At 42.2% G+C, this 25,704-nt stretch overlaps 1 protein-coding gene across 1 annotated transcript in view; it reads right to left on the bottom strand.

Annotated features, from left to right (window-relative positions):
- The window catches only part of GPR158 (G protein-coupled receptor 158), a gene marked incomplete at both ends in the record, with an annotated part of 320,694 nt that extends 316,267 nt beyond the window's left edge, over positions 1–4,427 (bottom strand). The window contains one exon of the mRNA XM_080810173.1: positions 3,526–4,427. Coding sequence (XP_080666299.1) covers positions 3,526–4,427 — 902 coding nt within the window. The remainder of the gene's footprint in view (positions 1–3,525) is intronic.
- Positions 4,428–25,704: the final 21,277 nt, after the last annotated feature.

The raw sequence follows: 25,704 nt of genomic DNA, 5'->3' as shown, positions 1-25,704 counted from the left end.
ATCTTTAAAAAAAAATAAAAAAAAAATAAAGTCTCTGCCTTCGGCTCAGGTCATGATCCCAGAGTCCTGGGATCAAGCCCCAATGTTGGGCTCTCTGCTCAGTGAGGGGCCTGCTTCCTCCTCTCTCTCTCTCTCTACCTGCCTCTCTGCCTACTTGTGATCTCTGTCTGTCAAATAAATAAATAAAATCTTAAAAAAAAAAAAAAACAACAAAAAAAACCTTTGTAGAGCTCTTAATCATGGTTTTCCAAAAATTCATTTGAGGTTTGCCCTGTACTGTGCCTGTACAGTATTATTGACTTATATTATAGAATTTTAGAGTGTACATCTTAGATCATAAAACACCACCAACAACAGCAAAAAAAACCTTTGCCTTATAGGAGTATGAAGAGACAGGAAAGACTCATTTAAATATTATCTCCAGTGTATGAAATAAACTATGTAGTTTTTTTGTTTTGTTTTTTATAAAGATTTTGTTTATTTATTTGACAGAGAGAGAGAGATCACAAGTAGGCAGAGAGGTAGGCAGAGAGAGAGGAGGAAGCAGGTTCCCTGCTGAGCAGAGAGCCCGATGTGGGGCTCCATCCCAGGACCCTGGGATCATGACCTGAGCCGAAGGCAGAGGCTTTAACCCACTGAGCCACCCAGGCGCCCCTATATAGTTTTTTTTAATTCAACAGCTGTGTTCTATGAGCTGATGTTTTTGTCCTGAATAGAGATGAAGAGTAAACTCTTTGCATTGTATGCAAAGGTTCTGAGAGCCACAGAAATATGATTTAGGTCTTTATGTATCAAGCATAGTGTGAACCAGAGATAGAAGGCCTGGATCCTGCTTTTGTCATTACTATAAAATTGATTTGTGATTTGGACAAGTCACTTTTTTGGTTTTGTCTGTTTACCTGTGAAACAACAGGAGAACCATCTGATCTCTTTAAGATTTCTTCTAGTTCCTGTAATTTACATCTGTGCAGATCCTCAGTGCAGCATTTGAGGGGCATGAGACATGGGGCAAAGGCACTCACAGGAGTGCACTTATTCTGCTCTCTATACATACTGCCAGGACGAACCAGCTTTGCAGAAAGCCAAATACTAAATAGCCTGGCATCGTGCCTTGGCTAAAGAACACCATTGATGACTATGAAAGCACTTAAAGAAATTCAGCCAGAGGAAACAAACTACTTTCTGAATGTAGTCCAAAAAATAGGTGGGGGGCATGTAAGCCCTCACAACCTCAGACCCTTTGTGTCCTTGGCCTTTCATCTTGGCTGGCAGAAGACACTGAGTTTTCTTAGGTGACTCATGCTTTCTTAGCCTTAAGAGAAATTATTCTGAAAATGAGTGGTTCTCCTCCCTGGTCCCACATCTGACCCTTAAAAATACATATATTTTTATGCATCAGCTGTACAATATGCAGCATTCTTAGAACACCTTCATAAAACGGAGTTCAGCAGAGTGGTTAAAAGTATGAAATGGGCCCAAATCCTGTCTCTACTACTTACCTGCTGTGAAATCTCAGGAAAAAAGCTTAGCCTCTCCCTGCTTCAGGTTCCTTTTCTGTAAAATAGGGAAACTAATAAAACCTAACTCATGGAGTTGTGAAAATTAAGCAAGATAATGCATACAAAGCAGTTACCATAGAATCTGACAAGGTAAATGTAATAGATACATAGATAGATGATAGATAGATAGATAGATACACAGACAGATAACAGATGATAGATTAATCCTGGGAACTGGGTCTCCCTAAAAGGACTTATCCAAAGGCCACAAACAATTTGTTGGCAGTAAATGGCATCTGCTGATCTTTCCTCTTCTGAGCGAACAATATGGCAAAGACTCAAAGCCCGGCTCAGCTCTTACTAATAGGATCCTGCAGAAAACAGGAGGAAATGAGATTATCCTGAAAGTAGGAAAGAGTTACTCTCATTTAAGACAAGGTCTTTAAAAGTGATAGAAACATATGCAGACATGCACACGCACACACACACACACACACACACACACACACACACACACACTTAACATAGTCATACAAAATCAGAGAAAGGAGTTGTTTTCTGTACTTGCCTTTTCAAGTGTTGCTGGCATTAAAAGCTACCGAATTTTATTGCTAGATGGCTCCCTGGAGACCATCTAGTTCACTCCCTCACTTGGTAGATAAGTAGCTGAGGCCCAGAGAAGTTAAGCAACTTACTGCGGGTCATCCAGCTGTAAATGACAGTGCCAAGACAAGCTTTCTGATCTCCCCTTTTGCCCACCCAGTACTCAGCCTGGTATCTTTCACCAGCTTGGCACCCTGTCCTTGTTGTGCCAAATAGAGCATGAAGGCACGTGCGTGCGCGTGCACACACACACACACACACATTTCTGACTTTCGCTTAAGTTCCCTGAAAGTACAGCAGCAACCTCAACCACCAAGGTCTTCTTACCAGAGCCTCCCATCAGGGAAACTGAGGAGGATCCCACTCAATCTATGGCCCTCTCCCAGGCTGTCCTTGGAGTTTCTACTCTTCCCTTTCTGTTCCTTCCTCACATCCATTCTTCAGTGCTATTTCTTAGACATTCCTCACCAAAAAGATCAGGCATTTCCCAGGACAGAAGTGACCCGCGCTAACTTGCAAATTCTTCATCTCCCCACAAATGTTATACCTTTAGACAGGAAACACAGAAGAACTGTGATTAAATTTCGAACAAGCTCCCCAAGCGAATTCAGTCAGAACTAATCCTCCCTTCCCTCAGATAACTCAGTCAGGTTCATTGATAAAATGTGTGACCAGGTGAAGGACTGGCGAGCCCTCAGGTATGCCTGACAAACCGAACAGGAGGAAGAGGGGAAGGAAAGGAGACTGGAGGGAGATGGTAGGAGGAGCACACGGACCGCACTGTAAAGTGTGGATCCTGGAAACAGCTATGCTGCGGAGACTGACTCACTGCTGAGGGGACAGAACTACAGAGGGGACGCGCTGTTTTAATCACACCCCCTCTGGTAACTGACTAACAGCTGACTGGTGTGTTGAGCTACACACATAGGAAGCAGGAAGAGACTACCCCTAAGTGGCAGAAGCGAGGAACTCTGTCTTCTTGCTCCCTTTTCTCTCATCCCATGTTGGCCACTCTGCCTGGCGGCACACCCGGGGCTCTCCGGCTTCCCTCCAAACACCCCCAGATGCGGAACTCCCCTCCCTGATCTCCTGAGGGTTGAAAAGAAGCCTAGGGCATCAGAGACTTCTCTCCACTCTGCCAAATCCTCCCCAATCCCCTGTCCCTTGCAGGGAAACTGATCTGAGAGAAGCTTTCACTGAGCTGACAGAGGTAGGGCGCTTCTTGTCCCTAAGCACAGGCTCCGGCGAAAGGTGTCCCCCAGCCTGGGTCTCTGCTGTGAGTGTGGGAGGTGTTAAGTGTCACAGCCAAGTGTTCCTTCCCCAACGCGAAACCGGAAGGAGGGTTTTTTGGGTTTTTTTTTTGTTTTGGTTTTTTTTTTTTTTTTTTTTTTTTTTTTTTTTTTGCCTTTTTGCCACTCCCTACCTGAATTCCGGGACCAGGTTAGGCTGCAACCCGTAGAAAGCAGCGGAGAGAGTGACCAGCCACCCGGGCTTGTAACTCCCGTTCTCGCACTCCAGATAAGGCGGAGACCACTTGACGTGGCTCTTGTCCCCGCCAAGTCCGTCCCTGCGCCGCCAGCTATGGCCCAGGCTCCGGGGGCCCTGATTAGAGCCTCGGCGGTGTAAGTGGGTCCTCCACTTGCGCCGCAGGCCGTGGAACCACTCCGTCTCCAGCGTGGCGTTGGCCAAGTGGTGTGCTGAGGAGGACAGATCCTGGAGCAGGATGCGACTCTCTTCGCGGGTGGCCTGGAGGAAAACCTGCGGGGCCGGCGCGGACAGCGACTCGGTGCTGAAGGTGATGGCTGCCCGGGAAATGCTGGGTTCGCCCTCCAGGAGACTCCGCACCAGTGCCTGGTACCACTCCAGGTCGTCCTGCAAGTTCTGCTCCCGCGACTTATTGCTCTGCAGCATCATGTTGAGGAAGTTAGTGGCGTGTGTCAGCGTGTCCAGCGCCCCGTGCAAGGAGGGATGGGAGCTGGCTAGGGCTGACGACTTCCCTGGCAGGCCCGCCAACTCGTAGCGGCCGGAGCAGTTGGCTCGCTTCAGCTGGTGGGAGTCCCCGGTGTAGAGGTAAGAGGCCACGTCCATGGGCACCTCCTCGGCGAGTTTCTGCGCCAAGATGGTGCCGTCGGTGGAGCGGCTCCAGGGAGCCGAGGGGTCCGAGGCAGAGGCTCGAGCCGGCTGCTGGGCGTGCTGCTTCAGCCTCAGAGTTCTCTCTCGAGGGGAATCCAGCCGTCCCGGAGGGTCGCGGCCGGTGCTAACAGTTCCCAATTCCAGATGAGCAAGCAGGAGGCAGAAGAGTAAGGGATAAGCCATGGCTCCCATCTGCTTCGCAGAGACGAGAGGAGGTAACGGGAGACACTTTTGAAAATTTGGCCGTCAATTTATCAACAGTAAGACTTTTACTAGGAGTCGACCGCCTTCTCCGAATGGCACCCAGTCGAAAGGGACTTCAAAATAAGAATGTTTCGGAATTGGCCCGGCTGGCTGAGCTACCGTCACAGGAAATCAAATCACCTGTGGCAACGCTGGCTGCACCCGCTCCATAATGGGTCGGCTCGGGATTACGCACCTCACAGCCTTGAGCCGAACAGGTTACATCCCCTCTCGCTCCCGGCGGCTATAGTTAGCCTGCTTACGTCTTTCTGCTCAGCACCTTCCACCGTCGCGCTCATTGAGGTGTGCTCGAGAGCTGCTGCTGCTGCTGCTGCCGCGGCGGCCGCCAAAGACGCTGCTCCATCATCTCACCCGTGGCAGGTCGTTCCCGCCTCCCGGCTCTGGCTCCTCCTCGTTCGCTTCGCCCGGAGGCGCGGAGTGCGCGCACACAGACCCGCACCGCGAGCGCAGGACTGAGTCCCAAAGAGCGAAGATTCCTTTTAAGATGTGGTCTCTCTGGAGTTTATAGGACCAGGCAACTGGTTCATGGGAGCCCTCGGGTTTGGCCGCGAACCACACTCCTGTCTCTCCCGGCTCTGGAGGAAAGCCTGTTTAAAGAGGCAGCTTGGCCGCAACCAAACCCTTGAGGGGCGGCTTCAAGCCGTCTTGTTCCCTGTTTGGTCGGCTCCTCTGTCAATCAGCCGACTGCCATTTGTTGGGCTGGGGCGGGAGCTGTCCAGTGCTGAACCCGAGGCGGCACGGAGGAGGCGCAGGAGGAGGCGGTGGCTCGGGATGCAGCAGCACGGAGTCCTTTCACCCACTCGCGTTCCCTGATGACTCGGAAACCTGAGGGGGTGGGGGTGGGGTGGGCGGGAGTGAAGGGAGAAGCAGAGCGTTTGTGGCTCAGAGCGAAGGAAACTTGGACGTACTGAGGAGGAGGGTGTTGGCGTCTTGCATGCTTAGCTAAATCAGCCTTTTCTTTTGCCTGGAAAAGAGGGAGAAAGGAGTTTTCATTCCTGACTTAAATCGAAGGGGAGGGACGTAGGATGGAGACGTGTCCTCCAGAGCATCTGCTCATTTTAGGCAAATTATCAAATCCTCCTCCTTATTGTCGGTTAAAGAAATGATTAAAAGCTACTTGCAAGGTCTTAGCTATGAGGGAGTAATGGAGACATCTACCGGCTGAGCTTCGAGGAAAAAAAAAAAAATCTATATTTAAGGAACCTTTGCCTGAAAGGGGGCCAGGACAGAGGGGATGTGAAAGTGTATGCAAGTGAATATGTGAACGGAGAGACATGTGCAAGGTGGGACTCAGATGTGAGAGAATGAGAATGACTGAGTCTGTGTTGACTGAACAGGGAAGTCATTCAACAGGGAAGACTGGGAGTTTTTAGAGTTAATAGATATGAGAACCAAGACATCCACTTAACTACAGGTTGGGATACCCCAGCAAAAGAAATAAGAGATACAGAATAATATTATGTATAATAATAATAAGCTGAATAATATGTGAACAACCCCCCCCCCAATGCTGGGAAATCCCTCAACAGAGTCTAATCGTTTTATTTGAAATTTCAAGGATGTCTTCTGATATTCAGAAAATACTAATTACTACTGGATATGTAGTGTTTTATGCATCTCTACTTCCCATAGGCATCTCTGTTTTCAAATTCCCCAAGAAAGACACAGATAATCCCAAATTCACTTCAGTTCCTAACCAACAAAAATGGCACTAATGGCATTCTGGGATCGCACTGCTTAGATTTACTTTATCATTTCATTTCATCCTCCCTATTGAGAAAATACCTGAGCACTGAAATATAAGTTCCAAAGAAAAAAAAGGTTGTCTGTATTGGTCACTGTAGAGGCACCTGGGGTGGCTCAGTAGCTAAGCATCTGCCTTCGACTCAGGTCATGATCCCAGAGTCCTGGGATCAAGCCCCTGCATCAGCCTCCCTGCTCAGCGGGAAGCCTGCTTCTCCCTCTCCCACTCCCCCTGCCTGTGTTCTCTCTCTCTCCCTGTCTCTTTGTCAAATAAATAAATATCATCTGCATTGGTCACTGTAGTATCCTGAGCACTTAGAACTCACAGAACTGCCTAGTACATAGTAGGTTCTCGCTCAATATTTGATAAATTAATGAATGAACCAGAAGATCGTAATGATGAAGCTAATTATTTCAAAATCCACATGCTTACCTAAGAAGAAAAGTTTGCCTAATAGGTCAGTGACAAGGACTTTTCGAATGAGACCGAGTAACAAGTTTTCCAAACTATAGCACATGATCACCAAGTGAAATTTTATACTTATGCAAAGAATGTTTACTAGATTTATACTTATTTACAAGTAGATTTTATGTTCATATCCGACTTCTGTTTAAATTTTGCTTTGCAGTGTATACTCCTTTGCTAAATAAATGCCATCCTGGTTTAATGCTCTACTGTAGCACACGTGGCAGTAGTAACAGAAGGAGTTTCTGTTTGCTTAATTTATCAGAGTATATAATAAGGTCTTCAATCTATATAACAAGCTAAGGATTGAAATGTAATTTCCTCATTAATTGATATTCTTAGAAAACATATACAATTTATTAACATTTCTTTAAAATTGTCCAGTATGGGATTTTTTAAAAAGAGGATATAATGTTATTAGTATGCCCCTCTATAAGTAATTCAATGATTGAACATAATAAAAGATTTGGGTTCTGGTACCAGCATTCTCCTAAATAAGATTTATGATCACTGGCAGACATTTAAAGTTTCCAGGTCTTAGGACACAAACTGGTCTTCATGACTTAACACTGAAGGAATACTGAATGGTACCTAAGCCACTCTCCAGAGGTGCCAGCCCTCCCCTAGCTAACATTTGTCAAGAGAAGAGCACACTATGAGAGGCTTTTGGAATTTTAGCATTCCCTTCAGTGGCTCACCCTTGGTCTATACTGTCAAATAACTGAGGTAGACTAGTTGGGTCTAGAACAACGCCAAAAATAGAAATATAATGTGAGCTACAAATGTGATTCATACATATAATCTTAAATGTTCCAGTAGCACATTTAAAAAGTAAAAAGAAAAAAAGTAAAATTAATTTTAATAATATATTTTATTTGGCCCAATATATCCAAAATAATATTTCAATAAGTAAATAATTTAACAATTATTAGTGAGATATTTTACATTTTTATACAAAATATTCAAAATCCAATGTATATTTTACACCCCCAACATAGGGCATTTCACACTAGCAACATCTCCAGTGTGACCAGAGGCTACCATAGAATACAAGCTCAATCAAGAAGATAGCACATTGTGGTCTTGAATGTTCTAGAAACCTAAGTATACACAAGATAGAGATAAGGAGTCCTGGTCCATTTAATATGTCTAGAGTCAAGGTAGCTGAGTAGTCAATGACCCTTTGTCAATGTCAGCATCCATCAATGAAGGAAATAATCCAAAAGAGGTGTTTATAAGAGACCAAGATTTAACACATCCTCATACACCTCTAAACAAATTACAAGATTCCACACCAACTCACAAAGACATATTCATTCAACAGGTGCTGATTGAGCCTCTACTCCGTATCGGGCAGTAGGGTTGCTATTGGGACAAACTAAACACATCTTCTATGTAATAGACACATGGATCTTACAATCGGCTGTGTAGAGACAGACATAATATGAGAAAACAAACTTAAAAAATTATATATAGTGGTAAGTGCTGTGAAAAAATAAACACTGTAGAGATCTGAAGAGGCACATGCACCCGAATGTTTATAGCAGCAATGTCCACAATAGCCAAACTATGGAAAGAACCTAGATGTCCCTCAACAGATGAATGGGTAAAGAAGATGTGGTATATATATACAATGAAATACTATGCAGCCATCAAAAGAAATGAAATCTTGCCATTTGCAATGATGTGGATGGAACTAGAGGGTATTATGGTGAGCGAAATAAGTCAATCAGAGAAAGACAATTATCATATGATCTCCCTGATATGAAGAATTTGAGAGGCAACGTGGAGGGCTTGGGGGGTAGGTAGGGAAAAAATGAAACAAGATGGGATCAGGAGGGAGACAAACCATAAGAGACTCTTAATCTCACAAAACAAACTGAGGGTTGCAGGAGGGAGGGGCATAGAGAGAGGGTGGTTGGGTTATGGACATTGGGGAAGGTATGTGCTATGGTGAGTGCTGTGAAGTGTGTAAACCTGGTGATTCACAGACCTGTACCCCTGGGGCTAATAATACATTATATGTTAATAAAAAATTTAAAAATTTTTTTTAAATAAACACTGTAGAGTGATAAAAACTGCAGTGTATGGAGACAGGAACCTTCTTATATAAAGAGATAAAGAAAAGAAAGACTTCTATGAAAAGGTAACAATTGAGCTGAGACTTCAAGAATAAGGAGCAGTTAACCAGGTGATAGATAGTAATGAACTAGCTAAAGACAAGATGGAAAGAACTTAGTTAGAGGGAACAATATATGAGTCCACTAAGACTTCAAATATTCCATTCTTAACAGGAAAGAGGACTGGAAGAAAATAACTTGAATAACCTGAAGTTCATATATAATATAGCAAGTACAAACAATTGAGACAAAAAGAAAATCATTTTATACAGTAATCAAGTGATTCTGGCATGAATAGCACCCACCCCTACCCCCACCACCAATTAAGTGAATATAATTGGTACGTATAGATAAATACCCCTGTGTGGCCTCAAAATTAAGAATGAAATTGTCTAAACAGATGTGGATACCACATAGGAGTTAGACCATAATAGAACAACGCATACAAGACCCGTCGGCCCTAAGAAGTCAGTCTAATTGCCTGAGAATGGTTTAGTGTGCACTGATGAAAAAGCAATATGCAATGGAGTCATGAGTTATTGGTTGTCATATGACTAATTTATCAATATTATAAAAAAGATGTGATGTCTGCATATCTTCTGTGTGTATGTGTGTGTGATGTTTGCATATCTTCAAGAAAAAGAAATTAAGGGAGGTCAAAAACTGCTGAGACCAGACTTTATGTGAGCAGTGTATGTAGTTATTTTAAAAATTTAAGTGCAGCTTTAAATCATTTAAATCAGCAAGGATTAGGACAGTGGGATATGGTGAAAGGACACTGAACTGGCAGTTGGAAGACCAACATCTACTCTTGGCTCTGCCATCATCCAGTCACATGACTTTTAACAATTTCCTCAACCTCTCCAAGCCCTTCTGCTTCATCCGTACCGTAAGAGTGATGTGTTAGATACACCCACAACCAGAACGATTGCAGCCGAGCAACAGATAATGGCCCAGGTGTATTTTCCAAGAACTCGTCATTCTTAATAGTTCTAGATTTACAAGGTAAAAGTTCTTTTCAGATTAAATAATGATGGACCTCAGTAAACAAAGTGGCAAACCCCAGTCAGATTCCTGATAAAGCAAATAACACTACAAAGGGACGGCACAGTCTGTCGATGTGACACAAATTCAGAAATCCAGTTCTTATTCCTGGTTTTACCGAGATTCTGGATTTCGCTAAACATATGCCACCCTGTGCCCCATGTGCCCATTTGCAAAATGGTCATAGTCTTTGTTCTCCGAGAGCAGTAGTTTTGAAATTTCTGGGTATAGTAGTATCACTAGAGAATTCTGAATACCACTGCGGATATGGGGAAGACTTGAGAATCTGCATTTTAATAAGCACAACAGCTGATCTTGTTGCAAGTGGTCCACGGAGCGCATGCTGAGAAATACTGCCTTGAGCCATGGAAAATAAAGACCTCCTGTGAAACACAAAGCCTTGTTATTAATTGTGAAATAAAGCCTATGAATAACAATGAAATTGACACCTATAAAGAATATCATTTTTATTAATATTAACATCATCATCATTATCATCCGAACATTTATAGAACACTTACAGTAGCCAGGCATTGTACTAAGGATCTGACAGTGGTTAGCTCTTTTAGTCTTCCTTATGGCACTGAGTTTGATACTGTTTCCATTTTACAGATGTGGAAACAAAACAAATAAAGAATTGCCCTAAGAAATGCAGCCATCTGGCTCCTGAGATCAAACTTTTAATCACTCTACCAGTGGTTCTCAAACACTGATGTGCATTAGGTTCACCTGGAGAGCTTTTATCAAAGCACAAACCAGTGGCCATACCCCCCACAGAATTGCTAATTCAGTAGGTCAGGAATAGGGCCTGAGAATCTGCATTCCTAACAAGTTCCCAGGTGATGCTGCTACTGCTGGTCCGGGAGCCGCTCCTTGAGAACCACAGCTCTGCACTGTACTTCCCCTCAGTGTGATCTGTCACCTCCACATGCTTCCACTCTTCCATGTATTTTACGTGGAAAAAGAAGAAAGTCAACATGAATGGATGAAAATATGCCTGAAATCTGCTCAGGGGAAAAAAAAAAAAAAAAAAAAGCTCTCTGGTTTTCTATTTCCGGCTTAGAAAGTTTACCCAAGATGTTTATGTTTTTTACTTCACAGTTTATTCTCATCTGCCTCCAGTTTACCCTTAAAACTCTTACTCCCTGTCAGCATCACTTCTAAAAACACTCCTGTTCTTTAGGGAGTCATCTCCTCTACTTTCCACTATAAAGTCATGACTTGGGCTGTTCTCTCTTTCCCAATAAAGTACATCTTCTTTAAGTACTGCTAAACAGCATCCGAGTCATTGAGGCTTTGGCCCAAACTGCTAGTTTCCCCTAATCCTCCATGCCTCCCTGCACACAAAATGGTTCGGTAAACCTCAAGACACCTGAAGAACATTCTGACCACAAGGGAAGAGAACACCAGGAAATGGCATTTATGTAGGAAAATCCTGAGTGTGCGAAGGCAAAGTATTTCCTTTAATGGCTTTCCAGTCTCTGACCAGACACCCAGCAATGCTGGAAAGAACTAGAACAGCATTTACCCAAAAAAAAAAAAAAAAAAAAAAAAAAAAGCACACTAAATTACTGAAAGCCCAATGAATGAAGAGGAGTGGGAGATAGAGGCTCCCAGTTATGGAATGAATAAGTCACAGGAATAAAAGGCACAGCATGAGGAGTATAATGAATGATATTATAATAGCATGGTATGGCGACGATGGTAGCTTCCCTTGTGGCGAGCATAGAGCATAATGTATAAAGAAGTTGAATTATTATGTTGCACGCCTGAAACTAATGTAACATTGTGCATCAACTACACTCAAATTAAAAAAAAACTTACTAAAAAAAAACAAGTTTAAAAAAAAACAAGTTTACAATAATATTAAGTCACTTGTTAAAGTTTTCCTATTTAAAAAAAATTGGGGGCAATTAATCTTGGAATGTTCATACTGTTAGAATTTCAGATACCTGGACTGTATGGAAAAAATAAAATAAGGAGACATAACACAGAAATATATTCCAACAAAATGTAGTGGAAGAAGAAAAAGAAGAACATCACTACACATATTCTGAGGGAAACAACTTCAGGCTAAGACAATAACAAACCTAAGTGTGAGTCCGGGTACAAAACAGTCTTGCAAATGTCGCAGGTGCTGTGATACAGAAGTCTGAGTCCTGTGCCATATATAAATTGTTTCTAGTTGTCATTTTGAAGTATTCTTTGGAATAAACAGCCTCAAGGAAAATTTTGCCCGGTCTTTACCAACAGCTCACTATTCAGACACGGAAGAATTTCAGAGAAATTTTGGCACAAGTAGCTTCCAGCTTCTTTTGTTCCCTGTGTCAATAAATGTTCTTCAGTAATGGGGCTGACTTCAAGTATACATGGCCATCACGTATCACAGTGTCTGGGGAGAAATGGGTTCTTCATGAGCACTCTGCAGAAATGAGTTCTTATATATTGCATAGAAAAAAGCAGACTAGAGAACAGAAGGCTAAAAAGAGAAACAATTTTCAAGAATCTGCTGTATCATGAGTACCAAATGTGATGGAAAGGAGCTGTTTCAACTGTTTGTTTTTGTATCTCAAGTCAGATATTCTAGAGAAAAAAAGTTAAAATTTAATTAAATTCATGAAAGAAATAAGACTGTAACAAGAAAGCTTTTCTGAATGTTGAGGTTATCTTTAATTGAGATGGATTAACCAAGAACTGAAGAGAATCTTTTTCCTTGAAGAATAATGTGTGATCTTTGGTAGAAACTATATGCCTGTAGCAAAAATGAGTTATACTTATATTCCTCCTGGATGGACAGACAAACCAAATGGTCACTGGGATCTATTTCTTTCCTACGGTTCTTTGATAGACTGAGATTATTGACAGACTCACGTAAGTGAGACTGTTAGGTCACAAACAGGAAAATTAGTACATACATATTTAATGCAAATACTTCTCTTAGGCATCAAAATCCTGTCCCTTTTTGCTACCATCCCCCTTGTACTGCATTACTCAACCTGGCATTCAAGACCATTTACAAATTTTAATTCCCCAACCCACCAGCCCTCCACTACGTTTTGGAGTCCCTCCATTCGGCCACAGCTATGCTTTTTACATTCTTCCTTTTTAAGTACTTTGCACACTCCAGTCCTATGCCTGCCTTTATAGAAGCTAACCCTATTTACTGAGAAAACGTCTATAAATATGTCTCCTTTAAAATCTTAAATACTACCAATTTCTGAATGCAAATTTCTCCTAGAAGGCACACGGATGGCTAATGAGTGCATGAAAAGAGGCTCAACACCATTAGTCTTTAGAGAGTGAAAATTTAAACCACGAGGTACCATTACATACCCACTGGAGGGACTATAATAAATAAGGCACACATTAACAACTGTTGGCAAGGCTGGGAAAGAACAGGAGGCTTCCAACATTGCTGGTGGGAATGAAAAGTGGCATGGTCATGTTGGAAAACAGGTTAGCACTGTCTCAAAAAAGCAAAAAATAAACTACCATATGACCCAACAATTGTACTCGTAGGTATTTACCCAAAAGACATGAAAGCACATGGCCACACAAAGACATGCACGTGACTGTCCATTCATCATAGCCAAAATCTAGAAATGACCTACCTACTGGTACATCAGCTGGTGAATGGATAGACACGATGTGGTACATTCATATAACAGAATGGTACATTCTATTATATGTACATATACTATAGTACATATAATAGAGTGGTACATCCACTGCCTGGGTGGTTCAGTGGGTTAAGCTTCTGCCTTTGGCTCAGGTCATGATCTCAGGGTCCTGGGATCGAGCCCTGCATCGGGCTCTCTGCTCAGCAGGGGGCCTGCTTCCTCCTCTCACTCTGCCTGCCTCTTTGCCTACTTGTGATCTCTCTCCGCCAAATAAATAAACAAAATCTTTAAAAAAAAATAGAATACTCTTCAGCCATAAAAATGAGCAAACCTCTGACACAGGCTTTTTCATGCATAAAGCTCAAAACATCACACTAAGTGAAAGCAACTAGACACAAGAGACCAGATATTGTGTTTATATGAAATGTCCAGAAAAGACAGATTTATAGAGACAAAAGGTAGATTGTTGGTTGCCTGGGCCTGGAAATGGGAGCAAGAACCAGCAGTAAATTGGCATGTAGTAGGGATCTTACCAGGGGGATGAAAATGCCCTAAAACTGGTGGTAATAGCTGTACCACTAGTACATTACTTGAAATCATTGAACTGTGCACTTAAGTGGGTGATATGTAAAATGTACTTCAGCAACGTTTGTTTAAAGAAAAAAAAAAAAAAAGAACTACCAGTTCTAGTATTCTCCATAATTAACTTGATTTTCTAGAATCATCCTTTGAGTCTACCTAGTATCATCTTAGTTCGTATGAACCCATTTCGTATTATATGATTTACATTTGCTGATTTAATGTTATTTCTAAACATTAATCTGCACAATTGAAGAAGTTTGGGGTAGCTTCCTCATCTGAATTATTTATGATTTTATTTTATTTAACATCAAAAAAAAAATCTATTGGGTATTGGGGAAGGGGGGCCATTATGTGCCAGACACCATTCTAGAAAAAAGTGATACTGCAGTAAACAAATCAAGTCTCTGTCATCACAGGGCCTACATTCCAGAAAGGAGACCAACAATAAACAAATGAAAAATAATACAATGTAATTTTATACTAAGTATAATTTTATAGTAAGTATTATAAGGAAAAATAAAGTAGGATAAGGAGCTATAGAGAGATTGTTGGGCAGGGAAGGCACCTGAGTAAGTGGTGCTGAGTAGAAACATGAATGATGGGAAGGTGTGATACATGGAAAGACTCAGGAGAACAAATTTCCCAACAGAAAATAATGATCACGAAAGCCCTCCAAGAGGATCAAGTCTGGTCTTCCCAGAAAGAGCAAAAATGACTGCAGACAGAGACTTAAGAAAGAGGTGGGGGGTGGGGCAGAGAAGAAGGTAACGATCAAATCACATAGTGCTTTTGGGGACTATGGCAATGAGTTTTGGTTTTATTGTAAGGACAATGGAAAGTCATGAGGATTTGACAGGAGTGACAAAATCATGGGGACTGCTATGCAGACTGAAGGAGGAGGGTATGAGCAGAAGCACAGAGACAAGGTAGGAAGCTACTGCAATAGTCAAAATATGAGAGTATGGTGGTTTGGACTGGAAGTAGACAGGGAAAGCAGAATGATAATGGTCAAAATGGTTAAAAATTGTTGAATTCAGGACTGTAACTTTCTGAAGGTCAGAATGTTGCCCATTAATAGCCTGTGCTAGATGCAAATAAGACTTTCTTTTTTTTTTTTTTTAAGTAAGATTTTCTTAATGGAGGAATGTTAACATATAAAACCATTTGTGCCAACTCCATTGGAGAGTAGAATCCTAAACTTACATTTAAAAGTATTTATTTTTTGAAAAATCACTCTTTCTAATATTCTTAGAAAGTACTTTTATCCCAATTGAAAAATGAGCAGAAGACATGATCAGACATTTCAAAGCAAAAGAAACATATATGGCCAATCAACATATGAATCCCATTAGCGAATATGGAAATGCAAATCAAAACACAATGAGGTACAAATTAAATCCGCAAAAATTAAAAAGTCCAAATGTGGAGAGGATGGAAGAGATGTGAATTCCCAAGATCTCTTATGCAGTGCTGCTGGAAATGTAAATTCATAGGACTGTTTTTGGAAAACAATTTAGCATCACCTTGTAATGTCAAACATTCACCTATTCTATGATCTAGCACTTCCACTCTTGATATAGACACAAAAGAAATTCTGGCACATGTATGCCTTGTGATATGCACAAGAATGTTAATAACATTACTGTTTAAATAGTAAAAACCTTGAAAAGCCTAAATGCTCATCAACAGAACAGGTGAATTAACTGTGGTCTGCTCATACAGGTGAAAGCAAGGACCTTATGAACACAGGATTCAGAGATGGCTGAGCACTTTGGGTGGGGTAAGGTATGAGAAAGACACTGGGTGCTAGGCTCAAGAATACCTGGGCTTATCTAAAATAATTAAACTAGGGGAGCCTGGGTGGCTCAGTGGGTTAAGCCTCTGCCTTCGGCTCAGGTCATGATCCCAGGTCCTGGATCGAGTCCCGCATCGGGCTCTCTGCTTGGCAGGGAGCCTGCTTCTCCCCCCTCCCCTCTCTGTCTGCCTCTGTGCCTACTCGTGATCTCTGTCTGTCAAATAAATAAATCTTAATAAAATAATTAAACTAGATAATCAGATCACGTATTGGCCAATGATGAAAGGGTATTGAACAAAGGATTATGCCAAATCCAAGGTCCTGAAGTCAATCAAAGGAACAAAAGAAAGGAAAGGGAAGGGAACAGAAAGGACGGAAATCACTATGAACTGTCCTTACTTCTATAGCCCAGTCCTCAAATGAATGACCCTCACGAGCCATAAGAAACTCTCATCCTTTGCAATTCATCGAGGTGACAAATCCAGCAAAGCAACGGTGTGAATGTTTCAGTTGGTGCCAACGTTTCACTCCTCCAGACTAACACAGTCTACTTTTGTTCCCAATGCCAAAAATCCACTGGTGGCAAGTCTCGGTGCTCAGACAGGCCTCCTGATTTGAAATCGGGCAGGGTTTTCAGTGCCTGCCTTCACGTAGACCTTCGTATTAATTAAGGTTGTTATTCACACTCTGCTGAGCCGTCATCTTTGATGGCAGTCCACTTCAGGTTGAAGTTTGATTTTACTTTCTGAGGATCAAGTCCTTTCTTCCCTTCCCTATCTGTCTCGAAACGTGGGGCATCTGTATCCAGAGCACTATTTCTAGGCCTCCGACGTGTCTCCTCAAAGACTGGCTGACCCACTTTCCAGATGGAGCCAACATCATCCTCTATCTGATCCATAAATCATGAACAGAAGGCTGAGGAAATGAGAAGCTGTGTACCCACTGGGAGGGGAGCGAAGCTTCCAGCATGGGGTCTACAGCAAGATCACAGCCCCACAACCTAATTCTCCAGAAAGCCGGTTTTGATCAATGACAGAACAACCTGGTTCCAGATGAAATTATCCCGGACTTTTAAACACAAATGAACAGTCATATTGAAAGTCGGTAAGATTTACCACAGTTTTAATCTGCCATATTTAACGCGATGTAGTACGGTAATTATGGCCCCTGAAGACTAGGTAGCAGTAGTAAGGCATTCATATATTTGACAATAATAGCTATTTCTGGGACTCCCTCGGACAAAAGATGGGAAAGAGAAAAGATAAGTTAGGAGCTCCTCTCCTGCCAGAAAGACACTGGGCAGCGTTCCAGTCCTCTTTCCCTGGAAAGGATTTAAGGTGTGAGCTCAGGGAAAAAGCACCTGAAACCAGGGAATAAGTACCTCCCCTAGTACTGGGCTCTGAGTACCTCCCTTTAGTCCTCTTGGAAGAAGAAAATAGCCAGATACCCCCACAGAGGCTGATTTCAGTGTTCGTTTACAAGTCAAAGTATCAGGTCAGATCTGTCTCATCATGATAAGTGGAGAGCAGCCCTGTCTGGGGGGCTTTTTTTAAGCATCGGGAAACTGTGGGAAGCAAGCTGCCTTCTAGGGAGAGATGGTGAAGACAGCTAGATCCATAAGCAAAACAGCCGTATTTTCAGTAGAATGAAATAACATTGAGTCCTGATAATTTCTTAAAACTACACATTTTACTACTTAACTCATTCCCAAGTAAGTTAGGAAGAAAAGTGAGAAAGAGCACCTAAATACGGGCAGAGGATTCTAGACTTCATACAACAATTTCTTCATCGTCAACACATTCATCTTTAAAATTGACCTGGAAGACATGCAAAGGGTTAGTTCTCAGAAAAAGATGGCCAGGAACTGCATTATTAACCCCAAAGATACAGATGTAGTGAAAAGAAGAGCCATATGAACCCCAGTGTTCACAGGAACAATGGCCACAGTCGTCAAACTGTGGAAAGAGCCAAGATGCCCTTCAACAGATAAATGGATAAAGAAGATGTGGTCCACATACACAATGGAGTATTATGCCTCCATCAGAAAGGATGAATACCCAACTTCTGTATCAACGTGGACAGGACTGAAGGAGATTATGCTGAGTGAAATAAGTCAAGCAGAGAGAGTCAATTATCATATGGTTTCACTTACTTGTGGAGCATAAGGAGTAACATGGAGGATATTGGGAGAAGGAAAGGAAAAGTGAGTTGGGGGAAATCAGAGGGGGAGACGAACCATGAGAGACTATGGACTCTGAGAAACAAACTGAGGGTTTGGGAGGGGAGGGGGTGGGGAGTTGGGTGAGCCTGGTGGTGGGTATTAAGGAGGGCACGGATTGCATGGAGCACTGTGTGGTGCATAAACAATGAATCTTGGAACACTGAAAAAATAAAATAAATTTAAAAAACAAAACAAAAGATGGCCAGGAAAAGGGCTCTACATTGCCAAATGACTTCTGAAATGGAGAATTCTTAAAAACCAGGACAGAGACAGAGTTTCCTACAAATTATGATGTTGTTTTTGCCTCCAGTTTACTGGTTTTGTTATTACAGCATCTATTCCGGAAGCTGGGTTTCCCCCATCCTCACACCCACTCCCTCTCAGGATGAGGGCAGACTTGGAACAAGAACCAGGAGAGAACTGAGCTGCTGTGCGAAGGGGTAGATTTTTTTTTAAGCATCAAGAGTGAAGAGGATTAAAAAAAAAAAATTCCTGTCTTTGCATAATGTACCCACCTAAATTTCTTTTTTAGATTCTTCTTCCTTATTTAAACTTGTCATTTGAGCAGCTGAAGAAAAAATATGGGCCCAGGATCTCCCTCTCAGTGAGAGAAGTGCCTCCTCCTCTCCCACAACATCCTCGCCAAAACAAATCAATTAAAATAGTCTCCAATCAAAAGTCAGGAAGAAATCAGAGGGGCGATGGAAGGCAAGTAACGTTGACTAGGTGGATAAGCCTGGCCACTCTAGATCTTTCTAAGATCTCTAAGTTATCTCTCCTTAGCTCTCCGTTCCTGGTTGTGTTTGACTCCTGTGGGGTTTTCCCCTGCCCCTTACTACAGGAATGGTGAGGCATTAAAGTTTACGGTGGGAGCCACGAGGGAAATGACCATGCAACAGCCTGGAAGCCTTCAGGCTCTGTTGCAAGTCATGAGAATGGAAGAAGTCCTTGCATGAGATCAGAAGAGCCACATGTGCCTGAGAGTCAAAGTTCTGTAGTAACAACGAGTATGTGTGACTTGGGGGTTTTTCCTTCCTACACACATGGTCCCCTGGGGAACCTCATTCAGTTGAGCCGAATTTACAGATTCTGGCCATGACCACATTCTCTGTGACCAAAACTGACTAATATCTCCCATTGCCATCAGACAGCTCTGAGGTGGCAGACAAGAGTGCCATCTGTGACTAAGCCAGGCGTGTGTCCTGTGGGTCTGAGCTGGGCAGATCTCCCTCGGCAACTCAGAAACACCTCAGGGCAAACAGCAACCCTATAAGGTCGCAGGAGTAGGCAGCTATCCCCATGCCTCCATCCTGAACTCTTAGTTCTGCTCCTGTCCTACACCGAGACCCCTTTCTTGAGATGTGACCATTGGGAAACAAGAGTCAAGCTGCTAATCACCTAGGTTTTGAAACTCCAAACCTTTTCTGGTTTTGGTTTTTGTATCATCCCAAGAAAGAATCTTTATAAACTCAGATGTAAATGGAATGTGGCTTTCCAATATTTTAGGAAACTAATTTTTACTCCAATATTTCATCTCAATCCGAAATTCAGCCTCAGACATTCTAGAAAGATCTACCAGTCTCCCACAGCAGACTGGACCTGGGTTCCAAGGCTTTACACAGTGACACACTGTAGGACCTTTGTCTTCACACATCTGTTCACTCCACCTACCACCAAGGTACCCACTGTCCCAGATCCAGTGGCTCTCTGACACGTGCCAGAACATACCTGGGTCGCGGGAATCTCTGCACCTTGCAGAGCTGAGCTCTGAGGTGCCTGTGATCTAGGATGCCAGGTTTAGCAAAACAAAACAAAATAAAAAATAGGCCAACAAAAAAATAGGACATCCAGTTAAATTTGAATTTCAGATAAACAATACGTAATTTTTTTCATGTACGTATGCTCTATGCTATTTTAGGACATACTTACACAAAAAAAATTATTCACTATGTGAATTTCAAATATAACTAGATGTCCTATATTATACCTGGCAACCCTGTTATGATCCCCTCTGCCAATATTCCTCTCTGAGATCTCACTGCCTCCCTGGGGTATCTCCAGTAAAAAGACCTGGGTCACTGTTGCTCTGGGATTATGAACTTCTTCTAATACTAGACCAGAGGGATTTTTTTCTTCTGGGGAATTATTGTTCTCATTGGGATTAAATTTTCTGAAACAAAGACTAGAACATTCTGCTGACGGTTCTGCTTTCTGTCACATACCTCCCTGAGGCTACGCTCTTGACATGAAAATGGGGGAGATGATTAGGTTCTCAAATTGTTTATCTGCGCATCTTTTTTTTTTCTTCTTGTTTTCTCTCTCCACCCTTCCCTCTTCCTTTTATCTCTGCTTTCTTTTGCCAATATCAAAAGAAGCTGTTCAAAAAATACATTTTTATTTATGTCAAGAGATTGGGCAATTCTGACAATGTAAGAGATTTATTAAAGCACAATAAGACTGTTAGAATCCCAGAAAGTTCAAGTACCTTAAAGCACAGATACAAAGGAATAGGTAGCCGCATATCTCCCCAAAATCATTTTTCTAAATTTACATTTCAAGACTGTAGAATTTTTTCAGTAGATGTATGATCCCATTCTAACTCAAAAGATAGGTTACTAAGAAAACACATTGCTGCCCAACAGCTACATATACTTGTTTTAAAATATTTTTAATTTGCTTTATATGCACTTAATTGTTGACTGGATTATTTCAAGAAATTCTGGAATTCATACTAAGGAATGAATGAATGAGATGACCGCATAAAAATGTTTGTAAAAAGATGCTCATTGCAGCATTACTTATGAAAAGAAAGAACCAATTTAAGTGTCCTTCAATCAAATATTGATTAAATAAATCGTGCTATAATTACCTACTATGGCTATTAAACCTGATATTTCATCCATCATTATATCAGAGTTCCTAAAGTAAGGAAAATAAGTTAAAAGACGTTAAGAATGGAAAAGAAGATATAAAATTGTAGGCATGCATGACAAAATTCAAAATAATCTACAGTTTAATTATTTGAATTAATAAACTAAGTTTCACAAGGTTGGCAGATACAAAGGCAATATGCAAAAATCAGTTGTATTTTATACCAATGTAAGTAGTTTGAAAGTAATTTTTTTTTAAATTTCCAGCAGCATCAGAAAAAACGAGGGAAAAGATTTTTAAGGACTCTATGCAGAAAAGAGTAAAATACAATTTATTAAATTAGCCAAGATAATCTTGAAAAACAGCATGTCCCTAATATCAACACTCAGGATAAAGCTGCAGGAATTAAGATGCTGTGGTATTGGCTCACGGATTAACAAAGAGACCACTGGAACAGAACAGACTTCAAAAGGAGACCCACACATACGGTCGCTTGGTCTATGACAAAGGTGGCACTGCAGCGACCTTTGTGGGAATAGGACAATCTTTCCAACAAATGGTGCTGACTCAACTGGTCTACTCAGATTCACCTTCAGGACCGAGGCACTCATTCCCGGGTTGCTGGGGAAGTTGGCTGCTGATGGCTCTCAGTGGCATCTGTCTCTCTGGGAATTCCCCCTTAGTCAAAGAAAGCTGTTTTATCCAAGATTATACTCTCTCCCCCAGAGGGTATCCCGCATCCAATGACTGGCGGATGCAAAGGTCCAAGTCGTGGCTCTTTCCTAGATTGGTCTCTGAAGGATCATTCCAATTCAAGAGCTCCCCTTGGGGCTAGCTTAGGTCTCTAACACAAATGTATCAGGCTCAGGCTAACCCAACTCCACCCAACTCTGCTTCCTCCACTCCCTCTCAGGTTGTATCTGAGAGTTTTATCCCAGTAGAACTCCTGCACACAAATCTCAATGCCCCAGATTCGATATCCAGGCAATCGGACCTGGAACACACTGGAAAAAAATTAACCTTGGCCCTACCTCATACTTTACATGCAATCAATTCCAGGTGAGAGTATAACTGAATGAAAGTAGTAAAACATAAAATTTTTTCTTTTTTTTTTTTTTTTAAAGATTTTATTTATTTATTTGACAGAGATCACAAGTAGGCAGAGAGGCAGGCAGAGGGCGGGGGTGGGGGAAGGAGGGTCCCCGCCGAGCAGGGAGCCTGATGCGGAGCTCGATCCCAGAACCCTGGGATCATGACCTGAGCCGAAGGCAGAGGCTCAACCCACTGAGCCACCCAGGCGCCCCAAAACGTAAAACTTCTAAGAGAATTTCTAATATAACGAGCCTCCGCAAAAGCACTAACTATAAAGAAAGAGACTGATAAATTGGACTGCCTTAAAATTAAGACCTGTTTATCAGAGGATACCATTTAGAACAAAAAAACAAGCCAGAGAGTAGAAGATATACACAATACCTATAGTCTACAAAGAGTTTGTATATGAAATACATTTACTACTTTTTTTTAAAGATTTTTATTTATTTGACAGACAGAGATCACAACTAGGCAGAGAGGAAGGCAGAGAGAGAGAGGAGGGAAGCAGGCTCCCCGCTGAGCAGAGAGCCCGATGTGGGGCTTGATCCCAGGACCCTGAGATCATGACCTGAGCTGAAGGCAGAGGCTTTAACCCACTGAGCCACCCAGGCACCCCATGAAATACATTTAAAAAGACTGAAAAATCAACATGCAGACAGCCCAATAGAAAAAAGGGCAAGAAGTGCACCTGGGTGGCTCAGTGGGCTAAGCCTCTGCCTTCAGCTCCTGTCATGATCTCAGGGTCCTCAGATCAAGCCCCGCATCAGACTTTCTGCTCAGCAGGGAGCCTGCTTCCCTCTCTGTCTCTGCCTGCTTCTCTTCCTGCTTGTGATCTCTTTCTCAGTCTGTCAAATAAATAAATAAAATTTTCTACAAAAATTTTAAAAAAAGGTGGATAGGGACTTGAACAGGTACTTTCTCCAAAAAAGATATCCAAATGGCCAGCAAACATATGACAAGGAATTCAAACTTATTAGTACTCAGGAAAATGCAAATTAAAATCACAATAAAATTCTCACCTGAAACCCACCGAAATGGCAAGACTGAGAGTAGTAGCTAGTGTTGGTGAAGCTGTAGAGCACCTGGGATTTTCAGACAGAGCTGGAGGACATTTGTATAACATAATCTAATAAAACTGAGCACGTGCCTTTATATCGCTTGTAGTAATATCCCCAACAGAAATGAGTGTTCACATATACCAAAACACTTGCACACAAATGTCCATAGCCGTATTATTCATAATAACAAAAAAATTAGAGTAGTCCAAATGCCTGTTAATTTTTATAGACAATGAAGAAAAAAAGAAAGCAGTGAAAATATAGTTGAAATAGCTGAGGCGTAATATGGAAATGACTGAAAAGCAATGAGCTTCTGTGAAGCAGAGCACTGAGAAATTGGGACAGTCTTGAGTAAGAGAATTGTAGGAGGAAATAAATTTAAAATTTTAGAAACAGTGTCTCAGACAGCTAAGGAATAATCGGTACTTGATTTATTTGTAGAAATTCATACAATTCCTTTCCTCTAACTCGAGTATTACACACACACACACACACACACACACACACACACACAGCTTGTAAATAGAAACGAGCAGAACGCAGATAAGGTAGTAGATCCCTTACGTGAGGAGCTCCCTGTCAGATCTCTGCTCCTCTCAGTTGTCCAACGTAGCAGCAACCATACTGTATACACTGCGGGCACTACTACCACCAGTGGCACTGAGCAGCTTTCCTGGGTGCAGGCCTATGACCGTAAATTGTAAATGTCAAGCCGGTGGGGGGCTACAGGGTCCAGATATTTGGGCAAACGTTGTGGGGGATATTTGTGTGAGGGCGTTGTTTGCATGAGAGGGATGTTTAAATTAATCGACTCCGAGTAGAGCAGACTGCCCTTCGTGAGATGGGCAGGCTACAACCCAGCACTTGAAGGTCTTAATAGAACAAAAGACTAACCTCTCTCTCGAGAAAGAAGGAATTCTGTCAGCAGACTGCGTCTGGAGTCCATCTACAACTCCTCCTTGAGTCTCCGGCCTGCTGGCTTATTCCGTCGGATTTTGGACTCATCAAATTTCTATGATTATGTGAGCCAGTGCCTTAAAATAAATTTCTTGGGGCATCTGGGTGGCTCCGTCAGCTAAGCGTCTGCCTTCAGCTTGGGTCATGATCCCAGCGTCTTGGGATCGAGACCCACATCGGTCTCCTGGCTCAGACGAGAGTCTGCGTCTCCCTCTGGCCCTCCCGCCGCTCATGCTCTCTCTCCCTCTCTCTCTCAAATAAATAAATAAAATCCTTAAAGAATAATAAAAATTTTAAAAAATGAAACAAATCTCTCTTCTCATAAAACTTTGCATATAAAACTTCATATATATTTATGTATAAAATATGTATTTACATGTAGAACATATGTATATGTATGTATATATGATGTATACTCACACACACGTTCTTGGTTCTATTCTTCTGATAAAGCCTAATACAAGGTCTAATACTGAGAAAAATCAATTCCCTCACCTGGGTGAGCCTGGCATGAATATTACTGGCTTCGCTGCATCCCTAGCCCTAAAGGCTGCCTGCCTGCTGTGTCCAGTTCATCTGTTCTTTCTGGAAATTCAGTCTTGAATATACCCTCGCCTTCCAGTCTCTCAAACTCCTACCATTTCTTCTGTGTCTTCACAGGGACCAAATTAAAGACTATCTGCACTTTTTGCAAGACTTTTGTATCTGTGCCAAGTTCCGGTGCCCTGCCGTGCTTTTATGTCTGCTCTGACAGCCGCCTGGCTGTCCTCTGAGCAGGCTTGTCTCATCTCCAGTGTCCCCTGACACTCCAGTTTCTTCAGGCGCCTTGTCATTCCTTGGGTTTTTATTCAACAGTTTGAAACTCTCTAAAAACAAAAGCCTTCTATTTAATATTTAAAGCATCTCAGATTTCTGGTTCGTTGTTGTTATTGTTGTTTTGTTTTGTTGTTTAATAGAACCACATTCCCCAAGGTCAGTCTCACTCAGCTCTGCTAGTGAACCAGACTGATATCCGGAGGTTACAGTTCCTTCCCTCTGGCTAGGTCCAAGAAATCCTTTCTGGTCATTAGGTTGATTCACTACCTGATCATTCTCTGGCCCAGAATCCCCCAAGGCCTTATAAAAACATAGTCTGTGGTTCCCACTCCCAGAGTTTTTGATTCATTAGGTCTGGGGTAGGGCCTGGGAATTTGAAATTCCTAACAAGTCCTCAGGGGAGGCTGAGGCTGGGGAACCTGGAACCACACTTTGAGAACCACTGCTCTAGCTCTGGTTCCTTAATTCTGCCTCCTATGCCTGTTGATTCCCTTTAGTTCCTAAATCTTTTACAAATATCATCTCTGCTGGTCTAGGGTAAAACTCAGAGTGGGGAAGGGGAAATGGGAACTCTATAACCTTCCTCTATAGGGACAGGCCAAGAATTGAGGGAATTCAATTCCAATATCACAACCTGTTTTTTTTGGGGGGGGGACTGATACATTCTAAAGCAGTGGTGGGAAGGGGTTAGAAAGATCAGTTTCTGTTCTCAAGAAATGGAACATCTACAAAGGGGAAAGCCCATAATATTGCCAGTACCCCAGGCATATTCCCCGAGCTAACCCTAGAAGTCAAGGTCAAGACTCAACCTCAGGGTCAT

Source organism: Martes martes, assembly GCF_963455335.1.
Source record: "Martes martes genome assembly, chromosome: 8".
NCBI lineage: Eukaryota > Metazoa > Chordata > Mammalia > Carnivora > Mustelidae > Martes > Martes martes.
Note: the sequence above shows the minus strand (reverse complement) of the source record. Positions and strands in the feature narration are given on the sequence as shown.